The sequence below is a fragment of the Chrysochloris asiatica genome, unplaced genomic scaffold (assembly GCF_000296735.1).
Source record: "Chrysochloris asiatica unplaced genomic scaffold, ChrAsi1.0 scaffold00049, whole genome shotgun sequence".
Taxonomy (NCBI): domain Eukaryota; kingdom Metazoa; phylum Chordata; class Mammalia; order Afrosoricida; family Chrysochloridae; genus Chrysochloris; species Chrysochloris asiatica.
The window spans coordinates 10,825,762-10,848,042 of NW_006408567.1; the positions used below are offsets into that span (position 1 = coordinate 10,825,762).

General features: G+C 37.6%; 1 protein-coding gene across 1 annotated transcript in view; it reads right to left on the reverse strand.

Annotated features, from left to right (window-relative positions):
• The window catches only part of TMEM50B (transmembrane protein 50B), a 21,146-nt gene extending 1,974 nt beyond the window's left edge, over positions 1 to 19,172 (reverse strand). The window contains exons 1-5 of the mRNA XM_006862542.1: positions 19,032 to 19,172; positions 13,609 to 13,721; positions 11,908 to 11,975; positions 3,805 to 3,897; positions 125 to 182 (exon numbers count right to left, since the gene is read on the reverse strand). Coding sequence (XP_006862604.1) covers positions 125 to 182; positions 3,805 to 3,897; positions 11,908 to 11,975; positions 13,609 to 13,721; positions 19,032 to 19,130 — 431 coding nt within the window. The 5' untranslated portion in view covers positions 19,131 to 19,172. The remainder of the gene's footprint in view (positions 1 to 124; positions 183 to 3,804; positions 3,898 to 11,907; positions 11,976 to 13,608; positions 13,722 to 19,031) is intronic.
• Positions 19,173 to 22,281: the final 3,109 nt, after the last annotated feature.

Genomic DNA, 22,281 nt, shown 5'->3' on the forward strand with positions numbered 1-22,281 from the left:
TATATATTCTATCCATTCTAACCAATCCCAGTGATTTCTTAAGTGCTCTTTGTATATGTAGTCTTCTAAAGATGACATATCTGTAAATGTAACACAGGCATCATTGAGAAACGAATCAACTTACCTAAAAAATATAAGTGCATTTTGAAAAAACACAGCCAGTCCTGGATAAACATCTGTATCTGCATACACACACAAAAGTAAAACAGATTAGATTACAAAACAGCAATAACAAAGTACTTGGGCAATTCATAATGCCAAGCTGTCTATATTCCAAAAGAAGACTGGTGATAACCAAGCCTTGTTTGATAACCAAAAAGTCAGCTGTCTGAATTCATCAGGAGAAAGATACTGGAATCTGCTTCTGTAAAGATCTTCAGCCTTGGAAACCGTATAGGGCAGTTCTATAATGTCCTACAGGGTTGCTATAAGTTGAAATTTACTTGATGGCATTGGTTTTAATTTGGGTTTGGTATATTACAAAATATTGGTATTAGTCATTAACTATAAGGAGCTCTGGTAGCGTGGTTACGAATCAGGCTGTGAACTGCAAGGTCAGCAGTTCGAAACTACCGATTCCGCGGGAGGAAGATGAGGCATTCTGCTCCCGTAAAGATTTACAATCTCGGAAACCCTTTGCAGGATCGCTATGAGTCGGAACCGACTCCACGGCACTTAACAACATAAGGAATATATAACGAATCCAAAATAAGAAAGTCCTAATCTTATTCTTCTAAAAGAATAAAAATGTTCTAGGAAAAAGAAAAGGATACTGTCCGTTAATTTATGTTAATTAAAATGTACTTTTCAAATGAATTCTTTCAATTCTCAAAACACTATCCTAGGAATTTTGAAATTTTACATAGGTTTCATGAGTACCAAGTTAATTTGCAGTCCAAAAAAATGGTTGCTTTCAATCTGAATAAAAGACAACTAACTTATTGGGTTTTTTGTTTATTTAAAATAACTGCTATGGTTCTACAACCCAGAGGAAGCAGCAGCAGAAATACTGCCTTCTCCCTTTGCTTCCCTACAGCCAATACAGAAACACAGATGTTCAAAAAATACAAATTCAATTCTTGATTATTTAAAACTGTTATTTTCTTCAGTAATTCAATTTTATATCTGTGAATCTGACAGATGTAAAAAGGATCATTATAAAATCCTTTTCATGGAATCTATCCTGATGGGAGTGGTTAGTATCTTCATAACAAAAGAAAAGAAGAAAATTGGAAACTATTTAAATTTTTTGTAAAATCAAGTATGTTGACAAAAAAAATACTGTGTTGGATAAAGAAACTGGTTTAACTTTTAGCTTTTGCTGTAAGAGCAAACAATATTAGCAGAGTGGTTAAGAAAGACCTCCAACCAAAGTCAGACCCCTTGGGTTTTAATCATAACTCTATCATTGAAAAAATGTATGATCTTGAGAAAATTACTTAACTTCACTATACCTTATTTTCCTCATCTACACAATGGGCATTATTAACAATACTCACCCCACCAGGTGTGACCATTTAATAAGTGACTATTGTGGTTAAAACAGTACCTGGTCCAGTAAGTGCTACATAATGTTAACTACTATTATTATTATTAGCATTTCCAAAAAAATCTATAGTAAAGGATTTAAAGCATGTTAGAAATGCCCTCTGAAGAAAAGGCATAATCACTTTACATAGTATATATATAATGAGCAATGCTGTAGAAATAGGAAGATGAGCTCTATAATGGAGAAACTTTTCAATATGTACTATTTTAAAAGATTACGATAAAGTTTCACCTGCCACTTCAAGTAATTACAAGACCTTCTGAGAAAATCATTAATAACAGCCTACGAACTCTGGTAGTGTAGTGGTTTTGAATTGGGCTGCGAACAGCAAGGTCAGCAGTTCGAAACTACCAGCTGTTCCACTGGAGAAAGATGAGGCTTTCTGCTCCCATAAAGATTTACAGCCTCGGAAATCTATGCAGGGTCAGTATGAATCAAAGCCTACTCCATGGCACATAACCACCACCACCCATCTTATGGAACCCTGGTATGGCACTATAGGATAAGCACTGGACTGCTAACTGCAAGGTCAGTGGTTCAAACCCACCAATCACCCCTTGAGACCCTATACAGGGTCACTATGAATCAGCACTGACTTGATGATACTTAGCAACAACCCATTTATGGTCAGTGATAAAAAGAGTTTAAGTATCCTTTCCTGTATGATTTCATTTACATGAAATATGGCAAATCTATATACAGACAGAAAGTAGATTACAGGTTGCCGACAGCTCAGGGGTCGGAGAAACGGTTGACTGCTAATGGGTACAGACGAGGTTTCTTTTAAAGGTGATGAAAATGTTTTAAAATCAAGTTTTGGTGATGGTTGCACAGCTCTAGATATACCAAAATCTACTGAATCATACATTTACTTTGGGTGAATTACTTGATATGCAAATTATATTTAAAAAAGAACTTTCCTTCACATAAACAATTCTAGACCTGTATACTTTATTGGTATTTTTAATTAATAAAAATAACATATTTTCAAAATATTTGGTTGTATATTAATTAACTAACCACTATCCTCTTGTACACTGATGACTTCTTTTATGCCAAGTGAAAGTCAAAGGAATACCCTTATCAACCTATGAGATTATGGGATTCCTGTCCAAAGCATTTAAAAGTTAGCTGCAGGTCAAGACAAGGAGATGTGATAAATACACAAAGAAGGCTGAAAAGAGATCCCAGAGGGGAGGAATCAGAGGATGAGAAAACCATATGACCTGAAACTAATAACTCTCGTTTCTGGCATGACAGGAGACAGCCAAAAAGTCAGGGTATTCTGATGCTTTCAGAACCATCTAGTAAGACTAGGTTCTGCTTTCCCACACTACCCTGAGAGAAAAACAAGTGTGCCTGGGAACAGCTGGAAACTCAGAGTGGTGTCGTAAGTGCTCATTCCACTACATCAATTCTTTCGGTACCCACATACCTTCAATCCTGCCCTAGAAAAACTTCCTTGGAAGTTGGGGGTTAGAGATTGGAGGTACGTGGGTGGAAAGAAAAATATCCAGCTCCATAACCCCTTATCTGAAATTCCTATAAGGATTTTGGATTTTAAAATATTTCAGATTTCAGGATAGTGTTGTTGTTAAGTGCCATTGAGTTGGTTCCATCTCATAGCAACCCTATATAGGGTTCCCAAAGAGTAGTGGTGAGTTTGAAGCGCTGACCTTGCAGCTCAAACCAACCTGCGATCTGGTGTTTATCCTACAGCTCCACACAAAGGAATACTTAAGAATAGTAAGACAAAGTAAGCATACTACATAGAACCCCAAGCTGGATCTGGATCAGCGTCTCATAACTAAACACATCAACATTCCTGCAATGAAAGATCTGAATACTGAACACTAAAGGGAATAAAGATCATAATTAGCCAGGTGTAGTTGAGGTCAGATTCTGTGGACTTGTATTGGTTTCTCACTTTTAGTACACAACTCCCAGATAAATGGGAAGGAAATCAAAATTCTAGAGATGGCAGAAAGTGATGCAATGTCATTACTTAGCATGACATCCTAACCAGGCCTACCCAACTGCACATCATGATCTCAGTTGTTTCAATAAACATACACACAATACACAGACAAGCCAGCTGTTTTACTTCAAAACTGTTCTAACTTAAACAGGATTAGCAACTCCAAGGAAACTGAATAAAACTAAATTTTACTTCAGGTGGAATTAACAGAGTAAGCCAACTATGAAATACATATCTGAAAGTTCTCCTATTAAATAAAGGAAGAGTCAGTACTTACTTTGGGTAACATATGCACCAAAAAGAATCCACATGGAAGCAATAAGGGACCCAAACATCAACATGAAACCAATGAAAAGCCAAACTCGAGCACCTGCGGGGAAAATAAGCTTTTATGATTTCACTTATTTTTGCATTTCTATAATGGAAGGTCAAGACCCTCAAGGAGACAGATTGGCACAGTGGCAGCAGTCATGGTTTAAGTCTAACAATGACTGCGCAGGACGGGGGACACTGTTTCGTTCTGTTGTGCACAGGGTTGCTATGAGTCAGAATTGATTCAATGGCACCTACCAACAATAACAAAACCCCTTAAGAATATATAACACTAGAAATACTGATAACCTAATATACATTATGCATATCAAAGACAATCACGCATTTATATACACCTGCTGTAACAGTTGAATGAATGATTTTTTTCGTGGAAGTTTTTTGAAACTAAAAGTGGTTACGCAGACCTGGGAAGGGAAAAAAGGGGGGAATGCTACCTTTCTACTGGAACACTGCTGGAGAAAGTAAATGACTGAGTCAAGTAAACTAAGCTGATTAATTAAACTCTATTTTTTAACACAAATTTAAAACTATATATTTCTATTAACTTGAAACAAAAAGGAAACCCTTTTTCTATATATTTACATTTAAAATTATCTATACAACCAAAAGAAATAAAATTACTGTTTCTAAGTACTTAAAGTTTCTCTGTCAAAACTGAGAGTTCTAATACTTACTATATATACCTGTACCCATTGCTGCCAAAAACATTCTGCCTCATAGTGGCCCTAAAGAACAGGGCAGAACTGCCCCATAGGGTTTCCAAGGCTGTATCTTCATGGAAGCAGACTGTCACATCTTCCTGTGAAGGGGCTGGTGGGTTCAAACCACTGGCCTTTCCTTTAGTAGCCAAGCACTTAACCACTATACTAGAGTGCCGGTGCAGTGCCGCACGATGAGCACTATACTGCTGCTAATGGCAAGCTGCTCAATGGAAATCCTATACAGGGTCACTATGAGTTAGAATCAGCACAATGGCACTTACCAACAAGTCACACGATATCTGGCTACTAGTAGGGAATCTTCCAAGACAAACCTTACAACTGTTTGGACAGACTCCTTTGGTCGTAATCCAAGAGACTTTTTTAAAACCTTAGTCAAAAATAATCACTAATTGTTAAAAATTCTGCGTCTTAGAATTCATTATCTTTCAGTGAAACAATCATTTAAATAGGTTGTTTTATTTTACTGTGATTTGAGTGAGAGTTTACAGAGACAGAGCAAATCAATTTTCCATTCAGCTAAACAAGTTATTTCAGTGCAAGACTTTCTAGTCCTTGAGTTTTTATTCTCTTTCTTTTTTTATTAAACTATTTTTATTCAATAATAGGGTGAATTAGAGGTCCTGATGTGAAATTGGAGTATAAGCACTGAACTACTAAATGTAAAATCAGCAGTTCAAACCCATCAGCTGCTCCTCAGAAACTCTATATAAGGTTGCTATGAGTCGGAACGGACTCTACCACACTTAACGGGTGAATTTAGAGAACTGAAAAGTTACCCTATTTGCATATTATCAAAAAGTCCTCAGACAGAAGTAGTGAAGGTATTTCATGTTACCATCATTACACAAAAATGAAAGACATCAAATAGTTAAGTACAAATATGTCCCTTCTTAATCAGTGTTAAAGGAGCCCTGGAAACACAGTGGGTTGATTATGAGCTGGGCTGCTAACCTTGAGGTCAGCGATTCAAATCTACCAGTCACTCCAAGAGAGAAAGATGAGGCTTTCTACTCCAATCAAGATTTATAGCCTCCAAAATTCTACGAAGGGTCAATATGATTCAGAACTTCTTAATGACATACAACCACCACCACCACCAGTCATTGTTAAGCTTCTAAAATCACACTATTACTTAATCTCGTGCAAAGAATGGTTGTTCTTCAGGAACTGTATAGTTGAGGCAGCCAAACTGTAACACATACCCTTGAAAAGTTCAAGCCCAGAGTATCTCTTTCATATTCTATTGTAAGGAGTTGTAGAACCAAAAAAAATTATGATCTGTAAACTTTAGCTGATTTAACACATTTTTAGGAAAGTAAGGTAACACTTGTGCTAGACCCTGTTCATGGGTATACTGATAACCCACCTCCCTGAAGGAGAACAGAACTCTACTGAAGTGAAAATGAAAATACAAACTAACTTCCATAATAGAAAGTTAAGTGTGCCTCACTTGTAGGTGTTCTATTATTAAGTCAAGTCCTTTACTTACGGCCATCACACACACACTAAATTTAACTATATGGAAACTCAGAATCAAAGTAAACAAACAATTAAGAGCAGTCATCTTTTCCCAGGTTCTACATACAATTACCTTTCTTCTGCTTAGTTTCTGGTTCTTCTGATTACTTAGTGAGGGTAAGGAAGAGTATAATAATAAAAAGTGAAGGGGCTTTGGAGCCAAACAGATTAAAGGCAAATCCCAGTACTACCTTTAAGCCAAACACTGAGTAACTTACAAAACAAATTTCTATATAAAACAAATAATAATATACACAGCAATGTTTGTGGAGTATTCTTTCAAGAAAAATGATCAAATACATGCTTATGTCCTCTCTGCAGAACATTTTCACTTGCTAATTAATACATACTCTCAGTCTTTACCCTGTCATTCCTGACATGACTTGCTGAAACTGGGGCACAAGCTGGGCCAGAAGTTCAGCAATGCACGCTTATATGCAGGCACACAAACAAATACTACGCATTTCTAACTTAGGTCCTCCTGTCATTCATCACCCTCCTCCATTCTCCCTAATTCTTCGTGGGTCCCAATGGATTTAAGCATTTAGAGAACATCATGCAGAAAAGAAAGCTAAGTTCTTCACAGATTTCTTTATTTGGTTTAAAATGTTATGATACTGACTATTGAATTCACTTACAAGAAACTCTAGAAAAGGCAAAAACTATGATAACAGAAAGCAGATCAGAGGTAACCAAGAGAGGAAACTAACAACAAAGGGAAATCAGGGGGCATTTAGGGGTCATGTAAATGTTCTACATCATGGCTTTGGTAGTATTATACAAATGCATATATTTGTTAAAAATCATTAAACTGAATATTTTAAATTGGTAAATTTTATTGCACATAAGTTATACTTAATCAACCAAAAACACCTAGTATAAGACAGTGGTTAAAAGCATGGGCTCTGGAGTCTTACAGTCTGTGTTCAAATCCAGTCTCCAACAATTGCTTTGTGACCTTGAATGCTTACTTAAGCTCTCTGTCTCTTATTTCTGCTAAAAATGGGGACAACAAAAGTACTTACTTCAGAGGGCTGCTGTGCTAATTGAATGAGCTAATACGGATAGATAAAATACTCAAGACTGTCCAGGCATATACTACAAACCCATCTGCGGGGAGACCAGCTCTCCGCGGGGGTCATGGGACACGAGAGGAGACGCGGAGCTAGCGGTGAAATGAATGAAAGGCTTTCTCAGTCAGCTTGCTGTGCTGCCGAGCTGTCCAGCTTGCTGCTCTCCCTTCTGCCTCTGCCGGCCCAGCTCTGTAAGTCTTTATTTTTATACTTAAAGCTACACAGAGTACATGAATTGACACTTTATCTTTTCTCGAATTATTACACAGTTAGTCACAACATTCTTGCACCTGGTCAACCTTGACAAAAATATTTCTGCAATGTTCAAATTGATCTTCATCTCCTTTCTCAGTATGTGATAAACTGTTTCTTCTTGCTACTACTAAAAGATTAACTAATTATCAACTTTTTATCCTGCATAATGTACTATTATTCTCATAATAAAAGTATTACTAACATCTACTTGTTTATTTTTCTAAAGTATTCATTAAATTGCTTGGAAGCTATGTGGCATAAAGCCCAGCTTGGTTAATTGCTGCAGGAAATGTAAATTATCAAGTCAAAACTATCCTTCACTTAAGAGTTCTTTATTTTCTGCTTGTTTACGCAGGTACTTGTATGTAGGGGTTTGCGAATTCTAGCTAGTGACTGATTGTGATGAGGTCTATGGGGGTAGGTCAGCTTGACTCTAATTTGGTATCTGCTTTTGTGGTCTCACAAATGCAGTTACTTAGGTTTTCTATGAAAGGGCGTAATTTACACAATTTTCTTTGTATTCAATTCACCAAAGCTGAAAGCAATTGTTGCTAAGCCAGTTTTTCTTAAGGTTTGTAAAATTCATAGTGAAAGGCTGTGAATATTGCCATATTATATATTTTTACAAGTAAATTCAGAGTTAACTTGAAGGGAAGATAGGGACCAGCTTTTGAGAGTCATTTGCTGTGCATAATGTCTCTACCCCCACTGGGACCGTGCCAAACAACGGGAGTTTAAGCGCTCCCCGCACCCATCAACTATTTTATTATTTCTTATTCACCCTTCAAGATTGTTACACTACCCAATTCCAATCATAACCACAAACCACCCTCCCTATTACTTAAAGGTCTGAAATAAGAGTTCTAGTTCTATGCTTTTTCTTTTGTTGTTGTTAAGTGCCTTTGAGTCAGTTCCGACTCATAGCAACCCTGTATAGGGGTTCCAAGGAGTGGCTGGTAGGTTTGAACCCCTGACCTTGTGGTTAGCCCAGCACTTATCCTATAAAGCCATACCAAGACTCTTATACATTTTCATTAGGGCACTGAAATTCTACTGAAAACAAGCCCTTGGATTATAATGTTGTTGCTGTTAAGTGCTGTTGAGTCAGTTCCGACTCATAGCAACTCTGTAGGGTTTCTAAGAAGCAGCTGGTGGGTTTAATCTGCTGACCTTGTGGTTCACAGTCCAGTACTGATCCTACAGTGTGCGACATAGTCCTGGCTTATAATAGAATTTGTTATAATCTTAATAAAAGAAAAATGCTATTGGATGAATTTCAAGAGAAAAATAATTTCTATACAGACAAGCAGCAGGTTTCTTCTAGATAATTTTGTAGCAGTTCTGTGAGTGGTTACACAAGAGATTAGAATTAAACGTGAAAATTACTGTAGTTCTAGGTTTGATCTCCTAATGTGTCCATTACTTTATTTATTAATGATGTAGAAGGAACAAAGTTTTCAGGACCTCCATTTGCTAATGGGCACAACTTAAAATGAGAAGAAATTATTGTAAATATCCATTAATAATCAGACTGAGGAATGTATAAAATATTAATCTAGAAAAATCAGAAGTCATCAAAAAATGAAATAGGACAAATAAAGATCAATATCCTAGGCATTAGTCAGCTAAAATGGATTGGTGTTGGCCAATCTGAATCCTATAATCAAATGGCCTTGGTGACAGAAATGACACTAGAAATTCTGTAATAGCATTGGGAAAATCAACAATTTCAACGGAAATTGATCAAAAACTCAACTGAAAAACATTTAGTTTTTCAACAATATAAACAGTGACTGACTATACATGTGGAACTCACAGGATAGAATACACAGGAATCAAAATGACCACATCTATAGGAAGAGATGATGGAGAAGTTCAGTTATCAACAGCTAAAATAAGCCCAGGAGTTAACTGTGGAACAGACCTATCAACTGCTCATATTTAAGTTTAGGCTGAAGCTGAAGAAAATTAAAACAAGTCCACAATACCAAAATATGACCTTGAGTATATATCCTACCTGAATTTGGAAAACAGATTTGATGCATTAGACACTAACGACTGAAGACCAGAGGAGTTATGAGATGACACCAAGAACATCATACATGAAGAAAGCAAAGGGTCAGTAAAAACACAAGAAAGAAAAGATCAAAGTGGGTATCAGAAGAGACTCTGAAACTTGCTCTTGAACGTAAGTAACTAAAGTGAATGGAAAAAATGATAAAGTAAAAAAGTTGAACACAAAATTTCAAAGGACAATTCTTTAAGACAAAGTATTATAATGAAATGTACATAGACCTGGAGTTAGAGAACCAAAAGGGGAGAAACACACTTGGCATTTCTTAAACTGAAAGAGCTAGAAAAAAAATTTAGGATTTAACTTGTTATACTGAAGGATTCTATGGGCAATATACTGAATGATGCAAGATACATCATAAAAGAAGATGCAGAGAGCCCCTAATACCAAAAAGAATTGGTTGATGTTCAACCATTTCAGGAAATAGTATATGATCAAGAACTGATGGTATTGAAGGAAGAAGTTCAAGCAGCATGGAAGGCTCATTCCATAGAAAAGTGACCCACATGAATGCGGAAAATATAGAATATCATTAATATCACATATGAGTAAAATTCTGAAGATAATTTTAAAATGGTATGGTTGTAGTAGCATATCAACAGGGAGCTGCCAGATATTCAATCTAGATTCAGAAGAGGACATGGAACAAGGGATACCACTGCTGACATCAAATGGATCTTGGCTAGAAGCAGAGAACACCAGAAGGATCCTTACTTGTGCTTTATTTAATATGCAAAGGTAACAGATTGTGTTGATCATACCAAACTATGGATAACATTGCAAAGAATGGGAATTCCAGAACACTTCATTGTTCTCATAAGGAAACTACACATAGATCATAAGTCAGTCATTCACTCACTAATTTAATCTGTATCCTGAGCAAATAATCTGGGATGCTGGACTATAAAAAGAAGACCATGGCATCAGGATTAGAGGAAGGTTCATAAACAAGCTGTGATATATAGATAACACAATCTTGCTTTGCTGAAAGTTAAAAGGACTTGAAGTACTTTCTTAGAAAATCAAAGATTATAGTCTTCAGTATGGATTACAATTCAACATAAAAAAAACAAAAATCCTCACAACTGGCCCAATAAACAATACCATGATACAAGGAGAAAACATTTTAGTTGTCAAGGATTTCATGTTACATCGATCCACAAACAATACTTAAAGAAATCCAGCAATGTACTGCATTGGTCAAATCTGCTGCAAAAGATCCTTCTAAAGTGTTAAATGGGGCCTTGGTGTCGTGCTGTTAGAGAAGCACTGGAACGCTAACAGAAGGTCAGAGGTTCAAACCCACCAGCTGTTCTTTGGACACCCGATACAGGATTGTTAGGAGTTGGAACTGACTTGGTACTTACCAACAACAAAAACAACAAAGTGTTAAAAAGCAAAGACTTCACTTTGAGGACGAAGTACTAAGGTGTATTGACCCAAACCATAGTATTTTCAATTGCCTCTTATACATGTGAAAGGTGAACAATGAATAAAAAAACCATAGAAGTGTCAATACATTTGAATTATGGTATTAGTGAAGACTACTGAAAGTACCATGAACTGTCAAAAGAACAAACAAATCTGTGTTGGAAGAAGTACAGCCGGAGTGCCACATAGAAGGGATTATGTTAAGACTTAATCTCACATAGTTTGGAAATGTCCTCAAGAGGCATCAGTCCCTGAAAAAGAACATCATGCTTGCTATATTAGAGGATCAGTGAAAAAGCGGGCTGACACAGTGGCAGCACCGATGGCTCAAACATAGTAATTGTGAGACTGGAGCAGGACTGATCAGTCTTTTGCTCTGTTGTGCAATGGGTCGCTATGAGTCATAACTGACTGAATGGCACCTAATAACAACAACATCTATATGATAGAGGGGTAGTGGCAGTTCAGTCGTAGACTTCTCTTTTCCTATGTGGGTTTGATTCCTGGCCTGTGCACCTCATGTGCAGCTATCACCGATCCACGTCTGTGGAGCCCTGGGTATTGTTGCTATGATGTTGAACAGATTTCAGGAGAGATGCCAGACTAAGACTAAGTAAGAGGAAAGGCCTGGCACTCTACTTCTGCAACAAATATGCCAACGAAACCTCTAGGGATCACATCTAACCCTGTTGTGTGCAGGGGAGCACTCATTATGAATCGAGCCAACCTGACATCAGTTAACAACATCTACATGATATAGATAGTAAAACATCACAAAAATAGTTAACTTCTGGTAGTCTATTTAACTTTATAGTAGTAAAGAATTTAAATAACACTAAATTATCTTTACTAATTCGGTAAAATTATATATACTCATTACAAAACCTGAATAGCAACTAATACAGAGGCTTCCTTCCCCTTCTACTAATAAACTCCTATTTGCCAGTATATGGTAACACCTCAAAGGGCTTTACCTGTTCTTCCTAAACAGCCACTTTCATAGCTGTCACCTCTCACTTGAGCATTTGACACAGCATTTATCCTAAAACAAAGCAAAATCATCCAATGAGCTTTCATATGGTCAAAATGTATAGGTATTTACATATCACTTAGAAAAGAAAACAGATTATTTCCTAATAAAGTTACTATCTGAATAAATGAACATAATCTTTTACCTAACAAATATCTTAGTGGCAAAAAATGTCACATTTACCTAATTTTCAAAAAAAAAACCATACTTATTTTAAGATATCAATAATCTGTTCCCAGAAATTATTTTTTAAAAGGCCAATTTTATGATCTCTTTGCTTATTTTACATTTACACAGGAAAAGTCAGTGGTAGTTTTACAGTTCTTGTTATAATCAAGAGTTAACCATTGCCCTTTGTGTTAAAAGTCAATAATTTTCTCTAATCTATTTCTTAAACTCAGAGAAAATCTGATCTACGTATTTATAATAGGTCTGGTTTATTCAGCTTCTCTTTTCATATATGTTAGAACATGGCTCATGAATTAGCAGTAGGAATTGCCTTTTCTCAGCAGGATATATATAGTTTTATTTTCCATACTGGAGTTCTGGTGTGGCACTGTGGGTTAATGTGCAGTACTGCAAAGTTGGTTTGAGTAGCAAGGTCAGTGGTTCAAGCGCACCAGTCGCTCCTTGGAAACCCTATAAAGGGTTGCTATGGGTCAGAACCAACTCGATGACACTTAACAACAAGAATTTTCCATATTACAATTTTTTTGTGAATTCTTAACAATATAAGAAAATTATATAATCTTAATGCTTAACATGGAGTCCTGGTGTGGTGCTGTGGGTTAATTCAACTGGACTGTAAAGTCAGTTTGAACTGCAAAGTCAGTGGTTCAAGCTTCTTGGAAACACTATCCAGGGTCGCTATGGGTAGAACCAACTCGATGGCATATAACAACAATGCTTAACATACTTCAATTGTTAAAAGACATCAATGAAAATCTTCCAAACTTTCATGAAGTGAAATGACTGATAAAACTTGAAAATGATTTAGTGAAACAGAAAAGTCACAGACCAATCTCATTTGTGAATACTAAGGCCAATCCTCTCTGCTGCCATATATTAGCACACATAGCCAAGCAACACATTAAAAACAACAACATTATCTTTTATATGGACCAGAAATACTATTTTTTATAACTATTTATAAACATATGATCATACATTTATAACTGTTATAATTAATAACAATTACAATTGTAAGATACCACTATTCAGATGTTAAAATTTTTAAGTCTATCTTAAAATGGAAAAAATATGGTAATTCATTATACTATTCTTGTTGTTAAGTACCATCCAGTCGGCTGACTCATTGCAACCCTTGAAAGGGTTTCCAAGGAGTGGCTGGTGAGTCTGAACCGCCAACCTTATGGTCCAGTGCTTTATCCTACAGTGCCACACCAGGACTCCAATTAATTATATTAATATGTATAAAAAGGAAAATAATACGATAATCTATAATGTACAGATGCTTAAAAGACGACTACATTCAACACTCATTCTTAATAAAAAGTCTTAATAAAATTGGATATATTTATGATCTTAAAGAAAAACTTACATTTAAAAGTTATCTGAGATAGCACTGAACTTTATGGTAACATTTTTTTTAGAAAAATAATCTATGAATTACCTTCATACTTACATGAAGAAAGCCAATGTGGAAAATACACCACATGTGTGAAAGGCATGGTTCAACTGCTCTGGCTTAGGATACACTACAGCTGCATCAATCATTATCCACCAACCTGTAAAAAACTTGCGAGATAGTCCAAGTCATTAAGAATGCTTACACCATGGAAAAAAATATGGCGCTTCCTCAGAAGGTTGGAAATAGTGATACTTATGACCCAGAAATTCCTCTACTTGGTATTTATCCACAAGAAATACGAGCCATAATATAAGTAGATATATGCACACCAACGTTCATAGCAGCACTATTTACAATAGCAAAACGATGGAGACAGCCTAAGTGCCCATCAGTGGAAGAATGGATAAGCAAACTTTGGTACATACAGAAAATGGAATATTATGCTACCCTGAAGAACAACAAGGAAACAGCAAGCCACTGCATAACATGGAAAACATTGAGGACATTATGCTGAGTGAAATCCGTCAGTCACAAAAGGAAGAATACTGCATAGGACCATTATTGTAAAACATTAAGAAAAAGCACCCACACTAAAAGGGGGGAAATTTTTATCTTTTATTTATTTTTATTTTTCAGTTGGTTACTGGGGTGTATGGGATGGGGTGAGGGGATGGAGGGGAAGGTGGAGCACAGGGTAGGGAATAGGCACAGGATAGTGGAGCACAGGGTAGGAATAGACACAGGATCGTTTGGGTGCTGGGGCCGGGGGAGGCGGTATACACTAGAAGGGGAAAGGGGAAAGGAAAAACAAGGCGGAAGCGAGAATAGGTAGGCAGGTTTACATGGGCTAAATAGGACAGAGTAAGTAACAATGTAAGCACAACCATGGAACAACAGGACTCAGGGATACAAAGACATGGCTTGGATGGGTTAAAGTGGGGAAAGGATGTTAAGATGCCTGGCTGCCTTTTGAATCTTGGTTTCCCTTGCCTACTATTGTAAAATAGACACTTGAAGGGGAGAGAGAGGAATAGCCAGAAACATCATCAGAGAAAGTTTGTAAGCCCATCTTAAGCCTATAACTGATTGGAATACCTAAAATGGGGCTAGAACTTGCCCAGTGAAGGAGGCTCCCTGCAAAGCCTTTGCTTTCCACCATAGGTGGAATCCTGATCCCCATCCAGAATCTTCTGAAGTGGGACATTTCCACTTGAAAGGGCAAGCAGACCAGTCTGGAACAGCTAGAAGGACAAAAGACATTTCTTGCAAAAAGACCATCAGGAAAAATCAAAAAACAATAACAGAAGTCCAACTGACTACTACAAGAACAAGCAAGTTGTTCCCCATCAAGGCAAGTGGTCAGGTCCCCTCAAGGCAAACTCCCTTTCAAGACTGAAACTCAAATGGAATACACTAGCAGGCATAGGGTCCTGTTGCTGACCACGCTGGTCACCGATAAGGGGATGGGGGGAAAAACAGCAATGAAGTTGTGAACTAAGTCTGACCACATTCAATAGACTCCTGTTAAACTGGATTGACGAGACCTAGGGACTCCTGTGCCCAGGGGCAAGGACATGGCCCCAGAGGATGAGAATGGAGTATGAAGCATCCAGCTGATATGAAGTGAGGGGAGATGCACAAGAAAACCCACACTTGCAGATAGTACCCATTTGACCTAGTATCCATGGCTGGATGATCAGAACACGACTAGAGGAAGAAAGAAGGCAAAAAAAGAGAGTAATCTACTACAAGTGATTACTCTTTGCTTACTGAAAGTGAAGAGAACTTAAAACATTTACTGACGAAGATCATCAAAGAGCACAGCCTTCAGTATGGATTACATCTCAATGCAAAGAAAACAAAAATCCTCACCACTGGACCAATAAACAACATTCTTATCAATGGAGAAAAGACTGAAGTTGTCAAAGACTTCATTCTTCTTGGATCAACTATCAACACACATGGAAGCAGCAGACAAGAAATCAAATGACATATTGCATTAGGCAAATTTGCTGCACAACACCTTTTTAAAGTGTTAAAGAGCAAAGATGTCAGCTTGAGGACTAAGGTGAGCCTGACCCAAGCCATATTTTCAATAACCTCATATGCATGCGAAAGCTGGACACTGAATAAGAAGACAGTAGAAGAATTGATGCTTTTCAGTTACGGTATTGGAAGAGAATAGTGAAAGTGCCATGGGCTGCCAAAAGAACCAATAGATCCGTTTTGGAAGAAGTGCAGCCAGAGTGCTCCTTGGAGGCCAAGATAGCCAAACTTCGTCTCTCAAACTTTGGACATATTGTCAGGAGGGACCAGTCGCTGGAGAAGGCTATCATGTTTGGTAAGGTGGAGGGTCAGAGAAAAAGAGGAAGACCCCCAACGAGATGGACTGGCCAAGTGACAGTATCGATGAACTCAAGTGTGGCAACAGTTGTGAGATTGGCCCAGCATTGGGCAGTGTTTCGTTCTGCTGTGCATAAGAGGTTGCTATGAGTCGGCACCAACTCAATGGCACCTAACAACAACAACTACAAGTGGATGAACTTGACCTATGCTTGTGGATGCAGTATGACAAAGGAGCAGACAAATCATTACAGTAAGGATCATTACCACCTCCTTGGTACACAGGGTACACAGGGATGGGGAACTTAAGACATTGGCTACCCAAAATGGAGGGAGCACATAGGCAAGAAGTGACTGGCTTACAAGCTTTCAATAAGGAACCTAGCTCCACAGCATACAGGGAAAGGTAGATTCTCCACTGAATTGTTTCCAACCTGTCTGGATGGGGTTGATAAAAGGTGAGGGGAATAGGGCTCCTGTGGTTCAATGGGGAATGATTGATATCAGGTCTGACAGTGAGTGTTGGAAAGGTGAATGTAAGGTAACAAAAGGAGGGGAGTGGCTGATTTTGCAGTACAGGAGCAGAGATCCTTGGAACCATCAAGGGAGAAAAGCGAAGTGCGAGACCCTGTCCCCTAGGGATGGAGGGGGTCTGCGTGCTGGCAGCCAGGGAGGCAGGCGTGTGGGGTATACCCTTTGATTGTTTGATGAGGCATGCAGGGGATTGTGATGATTGCGATGAATCAAAATATGATAGGATAAATGTAAAGATAATGTTAACCCATGTAAACTAACACAATAAACACTTAAAAAAAAAAGAAGGCTTACAAGATCTTTTACCCATTTTTTTCCTATCATATAAGCGAAATAAAATATTTCTACTTTGAGTTTTGGATGCTGAGATATAAAAATAAGAATCTCCTATATACTTTACAATGGTTAATTAAATCTGCAAGATTCTGAAGTCCAGTTGTCAACTTTATATAAATATTTGGTGTGGTACTGGGCGTTAACACATGGGACTGCAAACTCAGTTTGAATCCCAAGGTTGGTAATTCAAGCTCACCAGCCACTCCTCAGAAACCCTATACAGGGTCACTATGAGTTGGAACCAACTCGATGGCACTCAACAACAAACACACTGGAAGCTGTTCTCTTTAATTAACTCCACTTTGCCAACTCCCTGATTAACTGACATATTTCAGTCTCTCTAGAAGACATTCTGATTGGGCCCATGCCAAGTCAAGTGCAGATGACTAGTAGGTTTCCCTTTAATATGCTCAAGCATTTTTGCTTTGACACATGAATTGTATGCTTACTATTAATCAACTGTATATATTCAAAACTACAAACCTGTTATTGTTGTTGTTGCTAAGTGCCTTCAAGTCGATTCCAACTCATAGAGACCCTGTATAGGGTTTCCGAGGAGCGGCTGGTGAGCTTGAATTGCCGCCCTTGCGGTTCAAATTGACCTTGCAGTCCAGCGCATTAACCCAAAGCACCACACTAGGACAAACCTGCTACAGTTTTTATTAATTATGCAACTTAATCAATCATTATATAGCTGACTCAATAGTAGTTTGCAAAATTAATGTTTCTGAACTGAAAAGAGTCCTGTTGTGATGAAGAATAAGCAATGGATCACTAAATACAATGTTGGCAGTTCAAACCTACCAGTTACTCCATGGAAGAAGAAGCTATCTACTCCCATAAAGATTTACAGTCTCAAAAGCCTGTCTCTGTATTGGGTCGCTACTAATCAGAATTTACTCTATGGCAATTGGCTTGGGGTTTCGGTGGTGGGGGTGGTGGGTAATTTTGTATGTAAATTGAGTACACAAGATAGACAAGTTGCTGAAGAATTTGGCACTCTTTAGTGTAGACAAGATAACCATAATGAGCAAGAAAAAGTATCAGCATGTAAAAGAATTCTGCATACAGATTGCTTCATAGTCATCTTTAGTTCCTGCTCTATTTTCTTCGTCCACATTGGACTTCAGGTGTAGAATTGAACTAAAGAAGCATTCCAGTGGTGATGGTTGCACAACTTTGTGAAGGTAATCAATGTCACCGAACCGTACATGAAAGTGGCTACGATGGTAAATTATATGCTTTATATGTAATTTCTTTAAAAACAATAAGAAAACATTTAAATTTGCTTCAAATAACACAGTAAGGTCATGAAGTGGTTAATAAAGAGCCAAAATTGGTCAGAAGTTGATATTTTCTTAAGCTGGATACAAAGGTAAGAGAGAGAGGGGGAATTCTTATACCACTCTATCTACTTTTGTTTATATGCTTGACAGTTTCAATAATAAAAAAAAATGTTTAAAAAAACTACCAATGGGGAGAAAATGATGCAACAGTTTCCTCCACAATGTTGTTCTACTTACTTCCCCACCAGTGCTGCAGTTTTGGAAATGGAGCTGGTGCCCCTTTCTTACAAGTGCTGCACAGCTTCTTGATTTTAAGGTTTCTACTACTTTAGATAATGCACTAGACTAACTGCAAGGTTGGCAGTTCAAACCTACCAGCCACTCCATGGAAACTCTATACAGGGTTGCTATGAGTTAGAACCAACTTGACTGCACTTAACAACAATAACATATTTTGAGATGAACCACACAATAATTTTGATTACTTCAAATTCTGAAACTTTGAGGATCTTAGAGTACTTTTGTTGTTGTTGTTGTTAAGTGCTGTCGAGTCAATTCCGACCCATAGTGACCCTACATAGGGTTTCTGAGGCTGTAAATCTTTACTGGAGCAGAAAGCCTCATCTTTCTCCTGTGGAACTGCTGGTAGTTTCGAACAGCTGACTTTGTGGTTCGCAGCCAAATTCATAACCATTACGCTACCAGAGCTCCTAAAGTATTTATACATACTATAAAATACACTACTGCTCATAATAATTATATTATCACTGAGACCTAAAAGATATTAAAGCTTAACAAAGTTACAAAGTCAAATGAGCCAAGGGCTATCATGTACTGTTAATAATATCTAAAATTCTGATAATTACCTGCATAAAACAAAAAATAAATAAATTGTTTTGAAAGGGTCAAAGCAATCAATAATGTCCAAGGCAAAACAAGGCATAAATCTCACCTGCCCAGTTTTTTTTTTTTACTTACCAATATGCCTGCTACCACAGAAGCCACTGCATTTCTTCTCTCACTCCAGTCAATACATTCACATTCTGGCCAACGGAAATTATCAAGGAAGCCTGCCATTTTTATCCCTTACACATGGATTTTTCATTAAATGCTGTCTCCTGCAAACAAAAAGACACAAATGTATTATATATATATATAAAAAGCTGTGGAGTTTACATTAAACTTTACCCCATACATGTGGTATTTGCCCATGATTCCTGAAAAACTTTGGGAATCTAAATGTCCTCAATAAGAACTCCAGACCATAGCTAATAAGTTAGGTAAGGTGATGAGGTGACTTAGTGGGGCCTGGCAAGACCCATCACATTACACCTCATGACCAACTCATGAAATAAGTAACCTCAAGAGGGACTGGGATTTGCATGACATAATTGTTGTTCTTGTTAAGTGCTGTCAAGTCAGTTCTGACTCATAGCAACACTGTATAGAGTTTCCAAGGAACAGCTGGTAGATATGAACTGCCAAGCTTACAGTTAGCAGTCTAGTGCTTATCATACAATGCCACACCTAGTAAGACAACCAAAAACAGCTCTGGACACTGATGTTCCATGAACTTCCTGGTACAAACTCAAACCAAACCAGTTGCTGATGAGTTGATTCTAATTCAATACACCCCATGTGTTGCAGAGCAAACTATATTCCAAAGGGTTTTTAAAAGCTGTGACTTACAGGAAGCAGATCACCAGGCCTTTCTTACGTAAGAGCTTTCAGTTATTAGTCAAGTGTTTAACCACCTGTGCTACCAGGGACTCCTCATGAGAGGGTAGCATGTCCCTTTTTTGGAACATGGAAGCTCAGTGCTAGAAACCCTTCCAGCAGTGGTTTCCCTGAGTTCTGTGAGTCATTCCAGTGAATTCTCAAACCAAAGGAGTAGTGGGAGCCAGCAAGTCAGAAGTGAGGAAGTCCAGGAGAGACTCAAGAACTTGGCATTGGCATCCTTAACGAGCACAGGAAAACCCCAAACTTGTAGCCAGCAAGGAAGGGTATTATTACACAGTAAGCAAGGTAAACAGTGGGCTTACTTGTGTCTATTTACTAATCTGTCAGGGATTATAAATTTGAAAAAATACTTTAATTCTATAGGACAATGCTGTGGGATTGGGAGAGACATATGCCAGCCATACCTAGAAGCAGAATCTTTGATGTGGTAAAAAAAAAAAAAATTGTGAAACTATCCACAACAAATTATTAAGTAAGCATGCCTGTTGCATAATCTGACACTGTCTGCAGGTCAGAAGTGAGGCTGTTGTGTGGGCTACCAAACTTGTGGCTGGTGTCTGCAAACTGGACAGTTTGAAGAGCAGTGTCCTTTAACTTAAGAATACTAACCTAGCTCTAGTTGACTAGCATTAGAGAAAGAAGTGCTGCATGAATTGTGATTGTTACAAATGTAAAGATAAAAGTTTTGTAACATGGAGGGGGGAGGCTAGTTAATTCAACACTCCAGGAAAAGAGTACCCTAGGACCATCAAGGGAGAGGAGCATTAGCGGAATGTGGGACCCTTAATGAGAAGCCGTGACACCAGAGATGAAGGCAGACGTGATGGCATGGAGAGATAGAGCAGCTGAGGACTCTTGACTCATGGAAAGAGAAAGGCTGTGTGCTGGTGGCCAGGAGGCAGGCTTGCAGAACGTGTTCTTTGGTTATTTAAATGATTATATATCCCTGAGTGTTTTTGTGTACATCAAAAAAGAAAAACCAGAGGGAATAGAAGCAAATACTGTTGAATGATGCATGGAGAGGATTGTAACCACTACATTGAAACGAAACACAATACGATGAGTGCAAAACCAATGTTCTCCCATGTACACTATCACTCAATTCACAATAAAAGCTGTAAAAAAAGAAAAAAGCAACCATTTGACACTGGAATTGACTATTTACTCACATGAAACATTCTTAATAAATGAAATATCTGACTCCTTTCTCTAAAAATGTGTAAAAATATTTATAGCAACATTACTAATAGTAATGTGTATTTACTCACAGTAGTTAAGGAATGAAAGCAACCCAACATGTATCAAATTAAAAGTGGGTACACATTATGAAATATAGCCATAATATTAATTCAACAATTTAAAAACTAAAATAATGATATATGCTACAACATGATGAACCTCCAAAATAGTATACTAAGTAAAAGATAAAAGCACCATATTTTGTATGGTCTATTTATATGAAATGTCCAGAACAAGATAATTTACAGAAATACTTGTCTCTCATTCTGTTGCACTGTGGTGGCTTACATGTTGCTGTGATGCTGGAGGCTATACCACCAGTATTTTAAATACCAGCAGATATTACCACTCATGGTACACAGGTTTCAAAAAAGCTTCCAGACTAAAAGCAGACTAGGAAGAAGTAGTGGCAGACCATTTCTGAATGGTTATCCACTGTAAATCTTATGAATAGCAGAGGAACACTGCCAGATAATAGTGCCAGAAGATGAAAACATTATGATATGAATACCAGCAAAACATTGCCAAATATACTGCCAGAAGATGAGCCCCTCAGGTTGGAAGGGACTGAGAAAAAGCTGCCACCTCAAAATAGAATTGATTATAATAACATGAATGGAAAAAAGTTTTAGGGACCTTCATTTGCTGATGGGGCACAACTCAAAATGAAAAGAAACAGCTGTCAACGTCTATTAATAATCAGTACCTGGATTGCACGAAGTATGAATCTAAGAAAATTGGAGATGTCAAAAATGAAATGGAACTCATAAATATCAATATCCTAGTAATTGGTGAGCTGAAATGGGAATGTACCGGTCATTTTGAATCCAACAATCATGGTTCAATATGCCTGGAACATCAATTTGATGAGGAATGGCGTTGCATTCATCATCAAAAAAACCATTTCAAGATCTAGAATTACAATGCTGTCTGTGATAGAATAACATCCATATGCCTATAATATCACTATTATTCAAAATTATGAAACAACCACTAAAGCCAGTGACGATGAAATAGAAGGATTTTAGCAGCTTCTTGCAATGTCAAGAAAACAAAAAGCCTCACCACTGGACCAATAAACAACATTCTTATCAATGGAGAAAAGATTGAAGTTGTCAAGGACTTCATTCTTCTTGGATCAACTATCAACATTCGTGGAAGCAGCAGTCAAGAGATCAGACGACGTACTGCATTGGGCAAACCTGCTGCACAGGAACTTTTTAAAGTATTGAAGAGCAGAGATGTCAGC